Source organism: Anser brachyrhynchus, assembly GCF_964034855.1.
Source record: "Anser brachyrhynchus genome assembly, chromosome: 3".
NCBI lineage: Eukaryota > Metazoa > Chordata > Aves > Anseriformes > Anatidae > Anser > Anser brachyrhynchus.
In genome coordinates, this window is record NC_137696.1 from 118,869,062 (window position 1) to 118,881,323 (window position 12,262).

General features: G+C 45.4%; 1 protein-coding gene across 4 annotated transcripts; it reads right to left on the reverse strand.

Moving 5' to 3' along the window:
- Nucleotides 1-1,896: 1,896 nt before the first annotated feature.
- Nucleotides 1,897-11,794, reverse strand: WDCP (WD repeat and coiled coil containing). Of its 4 annotated transcripts, none has more exons than XM_080588572.1 (5): nt 11,637-11,794; nt 11,185-11,273; nt 6,765-8,644; nt 4,277-4,394; nt 1,897-2,507 (listed from the first exon to the last, which is right to left on the reverse strand). In XM_080588572.1, exons 3-5 carry the CDS (start codon nt 8,622-8,624, stop codon nt 2,236-2,238), a joined length of 2,250 nt encoding a protein of 749 aa, XP_080444698.1. In that variant the 5' UTR covers nt 8,625-8,644; nt 11,185-11,273; nt 11,637-11,794; the 3' UTR covers nt 1,897-2,235. The 4 variants fall into 4 exon arrangements, with proteins under 4 accessions (XP_080444698.1, XP_080444699.1, XP_080444701.1 ...); XM_080588573.1 differs by having other exon boundaries at nt 11,642-11,788; XM_080588575.1 differs by lacking the exons at nt 11,185-11,273; nt 11,637-11,794 and adding exons at nt 10,573-10,764; nt 10,869-11,158.
- Nucleotides 11,795-12,262: the final 468 nt, after the last annotated feature.

The following is a 12,262-nucleotide window of genomic DNA, read 5'->3' on the forward strand; positions in this document are numbered from 1 at the left end:
ACAAGAATAAGTCAGCTTATGATCAAAACCTAAAGGTATGTAATACAGAGTAGGAACATGGACATCTCAGGGAAACTGAAGGGGGGATCAGTTTCCTTAGTTCTGAGACAAAACGTAATTTTTTTTGATCTTGTTTGAATATTCATCCAGGCTAACCTAAGAAAGATGCTTCTGAGGTTTCTTGCCGCTGTGAGAAGCCCTAACACCTCCACCTGTCTGCCTATAATTACTGTGTGAGTTCCCGCCAGCTTTGTAACTGCTGCACAAACATCCAGCAAAGCTATAACTGAACACTTTCAGCAATTTTGGGTGAAGTTTTGTGAATCTGTCAAGGTGGTATCCCAGCTCCGAGTGCAGTTCAGCTCGGTCTGGAGGATTTTCTCAGAGCACCTTGGAGTTCTCCACCTCTTTCGTTATGACTAAAGGCAAATGCTAGCGAATGTTTTAGCAGATGGTGTATCTTTCATATGATGTTTTGTGAGCAGCTGATTTTTGACGGTGGCTAAATTTCCAAATAAGCAATAAGAGATTATATTAGTCCTGAGGCAGCAGTTCCAGTTCCATAATCTTGTCACTCGATTCCTTCTCACAGTCAAGTGCCACCGTGAAAGCCTGATAAACTGCTTAATGTTACCATGCTTTAATTTTATGGGTAGCGATCTTGGATTACTGGATTTTTCTGGTGCTGCAATCCACGCCACATCAACTTGTGCTGTTTTCTAAATTTCACCCTTGCATTCTCTTTCTCTCTCACTACAAAGGCAATAGAACAATATTTTTTTTTCCTGTCATCCTTTAAATTGGAGGCTCTCAGGGTGGTGGGTTATTGGAATTCCCTTCTGCCAGTGCAGTACATGCTCTCTGAAAAATTAAAATAGATGTACTGAAGGCAATGTTGTTAAGGTTATCGTTTTAAAGATAATGGGCAAAAATTTCAATATGCAGACCAAGAAATACTTACCAGAATACAAATGTTAGCTAGCAAAAGCTTACAGCTATCCATATGCAGCTGACATCCTTTTGCCTACAAAGAGGTGCTGGGTCTGGCTCGGATGGAGTTTTCTTTCTGGCAGCCCCTGTGCTGCTGTGATTTTGGATCCGTGACAAGCACAGTGCTTGTGAAGCACAGAGGGTTTCGAGGATTTCTCTCGTTCCTCCTCTGTCTGCCCAGCGAGGAGGCTGGGGATGTGCACGAGGTGAGGAGGGGACACAGCAAGGACAGCAGGCAACAGGTGCCAAGGGACATTCCTGACTGTAAGATGTCACGCTCAGCAATAAAAGCTGGGGGGAAAAAGGAGGAAGGCAGGGGGGATGTTTGGGGTTACGGTGTGCGTTTTCCCAAGTACTACGTGATGAAGCTTTCCCTGAAGCTGCTGGAGATCCGTCTGCTGATGGGAAGCAGTGAATGAACTCCTTGTTCTGCTTTGCTTGCACACAGAGGTGTTTTGGTTTGGGGTTGTAACCTTTTAAACTGTTTTTATCTCAACTTGTAAGTTTCTCCACAGATCTGCCCTTCTGATTTTCTCCTTAGCTGCCAGCCTGGGTCAGCCAAGGGGTTTGGACCCAATGATCTCTTGAGGTCCCTTACAACCCCTACAATTCTGTGATTCAGCCAACCACCACTACGTCCACACGTGAGAGCTGCTTCCCCAAATTCAGAGAAGCAAGCAGAGACATTAGCAGCGGGTGCAGGAGGAGCAAAGTCTCACTTCTACACCATACCCACATTCGACGCAACCCTACTTTGACCCAACTCCATACACCTAAACTACTGCTCACAGCCTTAGCTAACAGCAGCGCAAAACCAGATGCACTCCAACAGACACAGCACCTACAAGCTTCTGGGTAAGAACAGTACGGTATTTCAGGCTTTGGAAGAAATGAGGACAAATGCAGTGTTTTCAAGGATGTCTTTATTATGCAACTTTTCTATCATCTAAAACCACCAAGATACCAAAGACCGAGGTGCTAACTTCAGCTCTGGAGCTTGTTAGCCCTTGTACTTTCAAGCACTGATACAAATACCTGGTATATGCAAGAGGCATATTTAGAAAATGTCTCAGTGTATAAAAAAAAAAAAGCTAATGTTTCCAAGGACCAAATAAATAATTTACAACGATATCAACAAAAGTGACAGAAATCCAACCGAGGTTTGAGACAGACCATTACTTAGAATTTGCAGTCCATACAGTGTCTCCTACCATACGACAAGCATTACAAACCCACCATCCAACGTTACATTTTACTGCTGGCTTGTTCCGAAGGACCGCTGCTGTCTAAAGCCTTGGAGGAACAGTCTCTGAGGACTTCCAAAGAACTCGTGATATCCAGGCTTTCAGAAGAAGCGGGTCTGCAGCCTTCTGTAGAACTGATGATGTCCAGCGTTTTGGAAGAACGGGCACTGTAGCCTTTTGCGCTGGCATCCCTTACGACTACCTCCTGCATGGACGTAAACATCAACGGCACAAAGCCCTCGCTGTCCGCTGTGAGAACAATCCAGGACGAACCTGCAAAGGCAGACACACACTTGTTTGCAAACTCCTCTGTAGGTAGGCACGTTGAAGGTATAAAACACATTTCTTCTAAAATTAAATGCTCCTGTAAGTTTACAGCAGTTTTTCTGGCAAAAAAAAAGGCACGGGGAGATACAAAACTAAAGGACAGTTAACAACCGTGCAAAAGTGAGCCCCCTGACCAGTTCTCCCACTAGCAGACGTGACCATAATAAATGCACACTTTAAATAAGGAAGAGGAATTGAATTATGAGCAGAACTCATAAGCACCCAGACTTATTTTTAATTAGGTCTTCATAGACTACTTTACAGTGCTTAAGCTGTGCAGATACTGTACGAAGCAGATTGAACTAAATGACAAATTAATATAATTTAAAAAATTTAGAAACAGCTTCTGTTATGTCATTTTGATATAATTAATTCCAATAAACATGAGGAAGAAATATTGTACTGGATTGTACAAGCCTCGTGTCTCTGGTCCATTGGCTATTTGACTTCACATCATCATTAGCATGATTTTTGCAATTTGAAATACTTTGCTGACTCAGAAGCACCAACTTTTACCAAATGATACAAAGCAGAATATTTTCCTACCTGTATCTGTTAAGCCGATGAAGTAATAACATAAAGCTTGGGGTGGGGGGGTGTGAGGGAGTTCAGGGCAACATTTCCAGCTGTTTATGCAGTTACATTATGTAACTTCATGTCACAAGTAAGAAGATTGTAGCTTAAAAGCACACGACCCTTTAATCTTTTGGCTTAATATCTCATTTGGAACAAACTTGAAAATCAATACAATTCAGGAATTTGGAACTACCATTCCTGTTGTGCCCATTTACCTAGTCATACTTGTAAAAATAATCAAGAAACCTACTATAACGCTGTTTCCTTTTGAGGTTTGATAAGGCCAGTTGTCTGCATGATTACTTATTCACGGGTAACCAATTCTGCAAAGTTTACATTTAAAGCTATCAATGAGAAGTCTAAATAACACGGGTAATGGGGACGCCCTCCTCAGTACTATCCAGAAAGTGAAGTTCTTCAAGTGCTATAGCTCAAAATAAAATTCCAGTGAGACAGCAGACACAGTGGGTGAGCAGCTGGAACACAGTACTGAGAATATACGTAGGAATACGAGATCATATCCCCAAGGCACGTCTCCTGCCCTTGCCAGAAGTGAGACTCTTAGAAATGATGCAGGCACAGGCACACAGGATGTGCATGGGAAGAATGGATGGCAGCAGAGGAGCACACAGCAAGAAGGAAGGCAGTTTCCTTCACGGCAAGAACTGGAGTGAACCACACTGCTAAAATTTAGAGTACTACTTTTGTGTTTATAAAGAACTATCAAATTTATTAAAGGACACCTGATAATGGAACTACAAATTAAAATACAGAAAACTGTATACTAAAACCACCAACTCTAACCTTCTGGTTACTCAGATTTCTCCATTTAGAACAGCTGAAAATGCATATAAAATACTAAGTGAGGGTAATTTTCCTGTATAACTAGCTGCTTGAAAAGGGGGGGTACAAAAGGACCAGTACATTAAAGTTTACTCATTTTTTATAACATAAAGATTCTTCTTAGTCAAGGCCTAGACTGGAAAGAATCTTTACATTATAACTAAGAGCTTTTATTAATAACCTTTCAGTATTTGTTTCTCTTTTTTTTTTTTCCAGATCAGATGCGCACTGCTACTGCTCACTGAGAATGCTGCGTGTGTTTGAAGCGTTTATTTGATTGGATAATTACAACGTACCGTGCTGCATTTCTACAAGAGAGAGGTTGAATATCTGCTGGACTATACTTAGACGAAGTTTACCCTCACAAAGAATAACGGATCGCCTTTCATCTGAATCATTCCTGGAAAGCTGCTTCTGTAAATTCAAGAAAGAATCATTAGATACAGTGATGTACATTTAAGCAGAGATATCAAAGTGACATTCATCAAAACAAAATCACAGCTATGCCTTCAATTACATCGCTTACAGAAAGTCAAATGCTACTTTCACTCAGACCAATTTGCAAGATTCACACTTCCAAGGCTCAGCTCTCAAAAAGAGATGATCTGTGAATGACAGCAGCAAATAACTGTGTGCTAAATCAGTGTGTCAGCACAGGAGAGGAACACTGCCACTGAGGAAAACAACAGGCTACATCTGACCCTCATCCTACCACCTGCGAGGGACACTTCTCTGGGGGGTTTGTAAAGCAGCAAGTTTTCCATCTTTCCCCCTCTGTGATCCACTCCTCACTGGTGAGAAATCCTGTCCATAAACTTCTGGGACGAGAAATGGACAAACACATCAGAAGTGCCTGCCTGCCTCACCTCTGATCATCACGGCTCCAAGCCATAAAACTCACCAAGTGTCTGCAAAGACTATCCCCCATGGGGCAAACAAAGCATTTCTGAAGTCTGCAGAAGGTCGGTTGTTACCAAATGTACAAACTCTGTCTTTGCGTAGGATAAAATTCACCCAGCCACGTCGCTTCCCAGAGAAGCCTTGGTCCCACCTCCGGGGCACGACAAAAACAAGGTGAATTCTGACTCCTCTTCCATGCTCTTCCATGCAGACAAACCCATCCACCCACAAAAGAGATGTACGTTAAGAGTGGAGCCTGGAAATGCACGCGTGCTCCTCCATCCCTGCACTGATAAACGTGCCACTGCTCTCTCTCAGACACTGCTTATTTAGGGTACTTTGGGGTTCCTCAACGGTTTGTAAAATACGCCTAATAAATTGGGCAGTAGAGAAATGATCAGGGCTCAGCACATAAGGCGAGGATCCCTGTTTGCTTGCTAAAAATTTCTGAATCAAATATACACTGATTAAAGTTAAAACACACCATTCTCTGCCAGGCCTTCCAACTTCAATCATAGAAATCGAATTATTTTCTTATCCCAAGTCATCACCAATCAAAATCTGGAGCCTTTAATTCATGAAAAATTCTCATGCAAGTGTAACTCCTCTAGCTCTTGCAGCGTCAAGACAAGCTAAAACGTAACTCAATTTCAAACTATATTTTAAAAGAGATCTGAATACAAAATCATAATCAAAATTTGTGTGACCTCGAGTATAAAAAGGTCTCTAAATAAGCATCTCGGGAAAATGAGAGAGCAGCCTTGCTGAGGAAAACTTTCACTTCGATATCTAAGGCCACTGTTTGGAGTAATGCCCCACATATAATTAGGATTTAAGAGAGCTAGGAAAAAAAAAACCCACAGAGTTATTATAATTATTAAATGTTTAGAATGGAAAACAGCAAATGGAGTGAGGAAATATGATCTAGGACCTACGAGTATGGTGCTACAGAAGTTGAGAATAATTATTTTTAGCAATAAAGACACAAAACTAGTGGTTATTGAAAGGAAATGGCAGCTTAAATTACTACAAATATCAACTAAGAATTATTAAAACCACCTCTGGAAGAGAACTAACAGATTTGGGCCACAATTTGATAATCACATAACTTACACCTTCTAGCATGAGATTTAGAAATACCTCCTTTCAGCCAAGAAAAGTGTCTTTCAACGGAAATTTGATTTTAAAGCCGCTTTAAGCTATGCTAATTGAATTATCTTTCTGTCGTTAATGGTCTCTCTCCTTCTCAGATGGTGCTCTCAATACTAATTAGCAAGACTTCTGCTCTAGAGACAAAGCAATTTTTTTTGTTTCGGTCCCCATTATTATAGTTCTTCTTGGAAAAGGGCAGGAGACTCACAGCAATTCCCACAGACAGTTATTTTGCACTGCCTGAATTCCTGCACAAAAAGCTTCAGAAATCGCCGAGGAAAACATCCTAGACCCTGATACAAGATTCTAATTCTGGAACAGAACTGTCACGCACGGGTTCTTTGGATTCTCACCAGCTTCTGCAGAGCAGGACTAGGTACGGCTGCTTGGGTCGGAGCCAATGAGCTCAGCCCAAACGTGAGGTGGGGACAGGCAGTGGTGAATGTTCCCCAAAATTAAACACTTTTAAATAAAAGAACTTTAAAATGGAGATGCAGTTGCAGGAAGAGTGGGGAAGAAGGACATCAAAAAGAAACCGGACCTATCTAAAAGGGAAAGCCCTACGATAAGGCTCCTATCAGACTCATCAGTACCGAATTTGTGCGTACTAAACATGTGCAGAATGGTGCCCTCCCCGCGTACAATCTGACCACAGCTTTCAACCGGTACTTTACAAAGACCGTGACATCCGTAAACGGGTTTGGTCATGAAGGCTTCCAATATTAAAATTACCTGGTAGGTGATGTTAATAAAAGAGGGCTCCTGAGAGGATGGGTACACGGGAAGATTTCTCTTCCCTGATTTTAGCAGCTCAGTTAACTCACAGACATGATGCTGCAATTCGGTAAAGTTACCAGAGAGTTTTTCTACGTTTTTTGAAAAGTAACTTGCTTCCTTTTCACTTAACAAGTTATTCTTGTAAGAATTTGGTATTTTGGAAGCTCCCTCTGTCTGCCTTTTAGGAGATGTTGGCTTGTTGGAAAACGACAGCGATGTGGCAGACAACACCACTGACCGATTTACTGGTTCAGCATCGAGAGCCTCAACAGCTGGAGGGAAACTCAAAGACACCTTTTTTTCTTTGAGGTCGCTCATGTTCAACAACGAGCTTTGCTCATAAGCAGGACTCTTAATTTCTTCAATGAGCTTTCTCCTGCTGGTAGGGGACTGAGGGGCAGCACGGTCTGGTATCAAGAGCCCACGACTAAGAGGGTGAACATCTGCAGGGAGATCATGAGGTGTGTTTGAAAGATTAAAACAGGAATTCCCATTAACCGATGCAGATGAAGGACCCACTTCAAATATCAGTTCCTTAATCATCAACCGGATCATGTATTTGTCTGATCTTGAAGACGGAAGAAACGCGGGGTCAGTGAATTTCTGTCTTCCAACCAGTATCAGTAACAGTTTATTGGTCAAGAAGCACAAACCCTTCGGTTTTTCATTTTTTTCTAGCTGAATTTGCTGAATGTTGGGTAAATTGGACGAAGTCAGCGAATAGACTAAAATAACGTTACAGGTATTGGAGGCGACCGATACGGTTTGAGTTTTGGGGTCAAAAGCCATTATGTCAGGAACCAGAATGCCTGGGATGCTAACTTTCTTGGTAGAGGTCACCTTTCTCTCAAAAGTCACCAGAATGAGATGTGAAGAGTCCTGCCCGCTTCCCGTTAGGTAGTCCTTGGGCCTCAGGTGAAGCAGGGGACTGGAATCGGCACCCTGCTTGCTGGAAAGCAGGTGAGTTAGATCCACGGGAGATGGAAGAGCAGACACAGGCTTCTCAGAGTCCAGCGACTTTTTGCCCCCGTCCATGGAAAACTCTTCCTCGCCACCCAAGCTGGACTGCGAGGCAAAGGATTCGGTCTCGACGCTCGCTGGAACTTCAAAGGCAACACCTGCGTTTAAGCCGCAGATCTTGTCCAGAGGGAGCTCGGTAGCAACAGCAACCTGGAAATTCAGAGTGGCTTCTACAGCGCAGATGTAGCCTCCCACATCGAAGATGGGGCAGAAGGAACAAGCGTGGAGCGTTTTCTGAGCCTCATCCCAAATATACGAATGAAGGGCACTGCCCACCCCGACGACTAAGCGATTGCCTTCCTTAGTCCAACAAGCGCAGTGGATGAGCCCGCTGCCCTTGATGTCGGCTTTCACTCTACAGCTGTTGAGATGAACGGAGTGCAGGACCGAGGCGTCGCGCGTAGTGAGCACGGCCAGGATCTCCTTCTTCGGATGCCACACGCAGCCTTGGGGGAGCACTGGAAACGGCTCGCTGATGTCGCATATCTGAGAAACCAGGAGCTTATTCCTCTCTGCGGCATTCAGACAGAGCTGCCACACGGTGATGTGCTTCTTATGCTGAACAGCAAGAAGGGCTGGGGCATCAGCGGGGCTCGGGCCCCAGTAGAGTCCGTGAACGTGTTCGAACTGACCAACAACGCTCGAGTCACCAAATTTTGGCTCTCCGTTGTGGAGGTGTAAAGAAGTTAGGATGACCTGTTTCCCATCTGTCCAGGCAATACCGTGCACGGGGTGAATCGCTTGGTGTAAGGCATTAAGGCCCGTTCTCAGAAGCTTCGCCTTTCCTAGCTCCATGATTTTTTGATGTGAGGCATCTAAACAAATCAGAATGAAAGAAAAAATTATTGTGGAGGACAGAGGAAAACACCTGTAGGATTATTCAGCTTATGGCCCTGCCAACGCTCGACTCCTCCTTTCAGTGAAGCCAACACACACATAATGCTTGTCCACAACTCAACTTTTGTTGTTGTTCGTAATGTTTCCCCAGTGAAATGCAATTTTAAAAGAGGTTTTGCTGTTTATTCAGGCTTAGTCTGCTGCATTTTCATCACAAAACCAGTCCTTTCATTCTAATCGACAGGTTGCTGCTTCTCAGGGTATTTTGGAATGACTTAGTATTAAGAATTTTCAAAACGTCACCTCTCACCCTCAGCTTTGTGGCCCATTTGTGATCAGATAAAGTAATCTCTTACAAGTATGACAGAGCATTAATGTATTATCTATAAATCTGATCCTGTATTAAGTGGGTTAGAATGAGGCATTTGCCTGGTTATTCCAGAAAGCTCTCTAAAAGAGCAAATGCAATTTTGAAACAAGTTAGAATCAAAGCGGATTCTTCTGAGGAAATTTATTGAGAAAGTATTTAAAAGAACTTAGAACACAGGTAGGGGACAGAACCATCTACCTGAGGCATGTGCGAGTGAGTACTGTGAGAGGATATCAGTGACCTCACAGCTTCAACATCCCCTAGTGCAGTTAGGGCAGTCTTCCCCTTCCCTCCCAACCCTTTTCCTAAATGTTTTGGGGCCTTTTTATCAGAGTCCCCAAAGCATCTTGTTACTGTTTGCGGAGTACAAGGGATGAAAGCAGCAAGCAACAGGCAGCTGACTATGTCTGTAGACTGGCACTTATATTTACCTGAATATTCATACAAAATGTACGCGTTTTTACCTATCTACAGTAATTCTGGGGGCAGTTTTATTGTTTGGTTATTGCTGCAGAATTATGTCCTTTCATAGTGTCCAGCAAAATAGAAATTACTGTTTTATGGGTAGGAACTAAAAACGCAGAAAACCTTTGTTCCAGTACTCTTGACAAATGGGTTACATCATTTGCCTGATGCCTCAGCAGAAGGCTTCTCAGTTCCCTACACTGTGTAACAGCTTCAAGAGGGAGAATGGGAAACTGACAGCAATCGTCATTCTCTGCAGGCTGTAACCAAGTCTCTGGGACATCCACAAGGCACCAAAACTTCAAAGGGGTTCACAATTTTACCCACATTTCTAGTTTTTGAGCTGCGAGCAATCCCTATTCTGTGCACACAAGCTAACTGAAAGGAATCGATGGTCTCCTCGTTTAAGATTCTCTACAGGATTTCGCTCAGCTGCAAAGTCATGGCACAGAATGAGCTGCAGCTTTAGTAGGAAAGATGAAAAACAAGAAAGTGTATGAGAAAGTCAACAGTCAAATTGGAAGGGTTATCACGACATGAAGGAGCTGGCTCTACTTCAGATTTTAATTAACGATTTGTTGCTGATCCCATCTTGGAAGAAAAGGACTGGAAGAGCAGACTTAAGAGACTAAAATTATACAGTTATGATGATCAGGATGACTCCTTATCAAGTTAATTACGAGCACAAAAAATAGTAAAGGGGGGCGGGAAGGAAGTGTGTGTGTGTGGGGGGAGAAGCATGAATATCTCTCCAGGAAATCAAGAATGGTTTAGGTTGGAAGGGACCTTAAAGATCACCTAATTCCAGCCCCCTGCCATGGGCAGGGACACCTCCCACCAGCCCAGGCTGCCCAAATCCCATCCAGCCTGGCCTTGGGCACTGCCAGGGATGGGGCACCCACAGCTTCTCTGAGCGTAACTGCCTGCATAGGTGCATAGCAAAAACAGGTCTGGCTTACAGTGGATCACAAACTGAGTAATTCGCTAATTTCAGTACGAAAGTTGCAAAATAAGACCGTATAATTTGGGAATGTTTTTAGGAGAGATGCTACGCACCAGGGAGATAATTACCTTACTACTACTGAAGCTCTCTGCCTAGTTCTGAGTTTCACAGTCCAATGATGGTGGAAATGTTTCATAGAGTTCACGGACCACAGAACCACAAGAATTGAGTTAATTTAGTTTGGAGAATGTGAGTGTAAACTTGCAAACACAAACCGGGTGGTAGAAGAGACAGCCCTGATCCATTGTTCTCCAGGTCCACTGTGCAAGATAATAAGCAGCTTAGTTTCAACAAAGGAGATTTATGTCAGCTATTAAGGAAAAATTGTAACTAAAAATGACAGCTCAGCACTCAAGCGGGTTACCTTGCAGAGGGGAAGAAGGTGCTCCTTGAATTTGATACTCTTTTGCTATTGCACTGATGCAATTTGATCGTAAAAGTCTGTCAGGGACAACTTTAAGCATGTTGCCTTGTGGTAAAAGCACACCTGAGGTACTTCCCAGTCACCTTCTCCATCACCTGCCTGGCTCTTCTAAGCTCCAAAACAACTGATCTCAATCTTCTTTTAAGCAACGGCCACTTGTGGAAAAATTAAAGTGGGATTTGATCGTTTTTAAGGAATCTGAGAGCCACATCCCTGCTGGGCAACCCTCGCACACAGAAGGGCGATGCCAACTTGCCTCATAAGACAGGCTGGGATCCTACAGCTCCGGGGCCACCTGGGCGGTTCCTTCTGGCGGAGGAGCCGCTCCACATCGCCCGAGGACACCTGGAAAAGGAAAACCGGGCCCGGCGGCCGTGGCACCCGCACCGCCCGGCACCCCGGGGTGCTGAGGCGTGCCGCAGCCCCGTGACACGGCGGAGGCCGGGCTGGGCTGCTCGGCGCGGCACAGCTCCCGCTCCCTGCCCCTCTGAGGAGCCGAGGAGCCTGCGGGGAGCCCCGCGGGGCCAAACGGGGCAGCGCCGGGGAGAAGGGGGCGAAGGGAGCGCCCAAACCCGCCCGCCCGCGCCGCTTCCCCAAAACCAGCCGCCCGCCCCGCCGCTCGCTGCGCGGGCCCGCCCGCACCGATATCCCCCGCCTCCCTCAGCGGCCCGCCCGCCGCGCTCCTCCCCGCCGCGGCCGGCGACCGACCTCACCCTCCCGGCGGCTCGGCACGGCCCCGACGGCAGCGAGCGGCGGCCGCCTTCTGGTCCCGGCCTCCGTTCCGCCTCTCCGCCCCGGCCCGGCCCGCCCGGGCCCTGTGACGCGGCGGGCGGCGCCTACAGGGGCTGGGCGCTAGGACTACAACTCCCAGGAGGCAGCGGGGCTCGGCCGTGACGTCACGCGGCTCTCCGCCAATCCCGAGGGTGGCGGGAATGGCTTCTTCCCGCCCCCCCGCTGTCGCCCGTCCCTGAGGGGACCGCGGGCGAGGGGACGGGGTTTGCGCCCTGCCCCGTGTCTGGGGACCTCTTTTTTTCTCCATAAAGGTGGAAAATCAGTTAATTAGATACATACCCGCTTTGTTCTGTGTTATCCTCGGGAGGTCACGTTTAAACCCAGGGAATAAAGCACATAAATGTGATACAGAAGTGCTCCAAAACAACTTTGGTCTGGATTTACTGCGTTGGGCATAACACACTGTGAAGTCCCCGAGGCCTTTTTAAAGTTAATTGTGTGCTCTTGCAAGGTGTATGCCGTAGCACTTGTCAGTGCTTAGTATTGCAGAGCAGTCCGATCACTGCACAGGTTTTGAAACCCATGACAGGATGTTGAAGTAC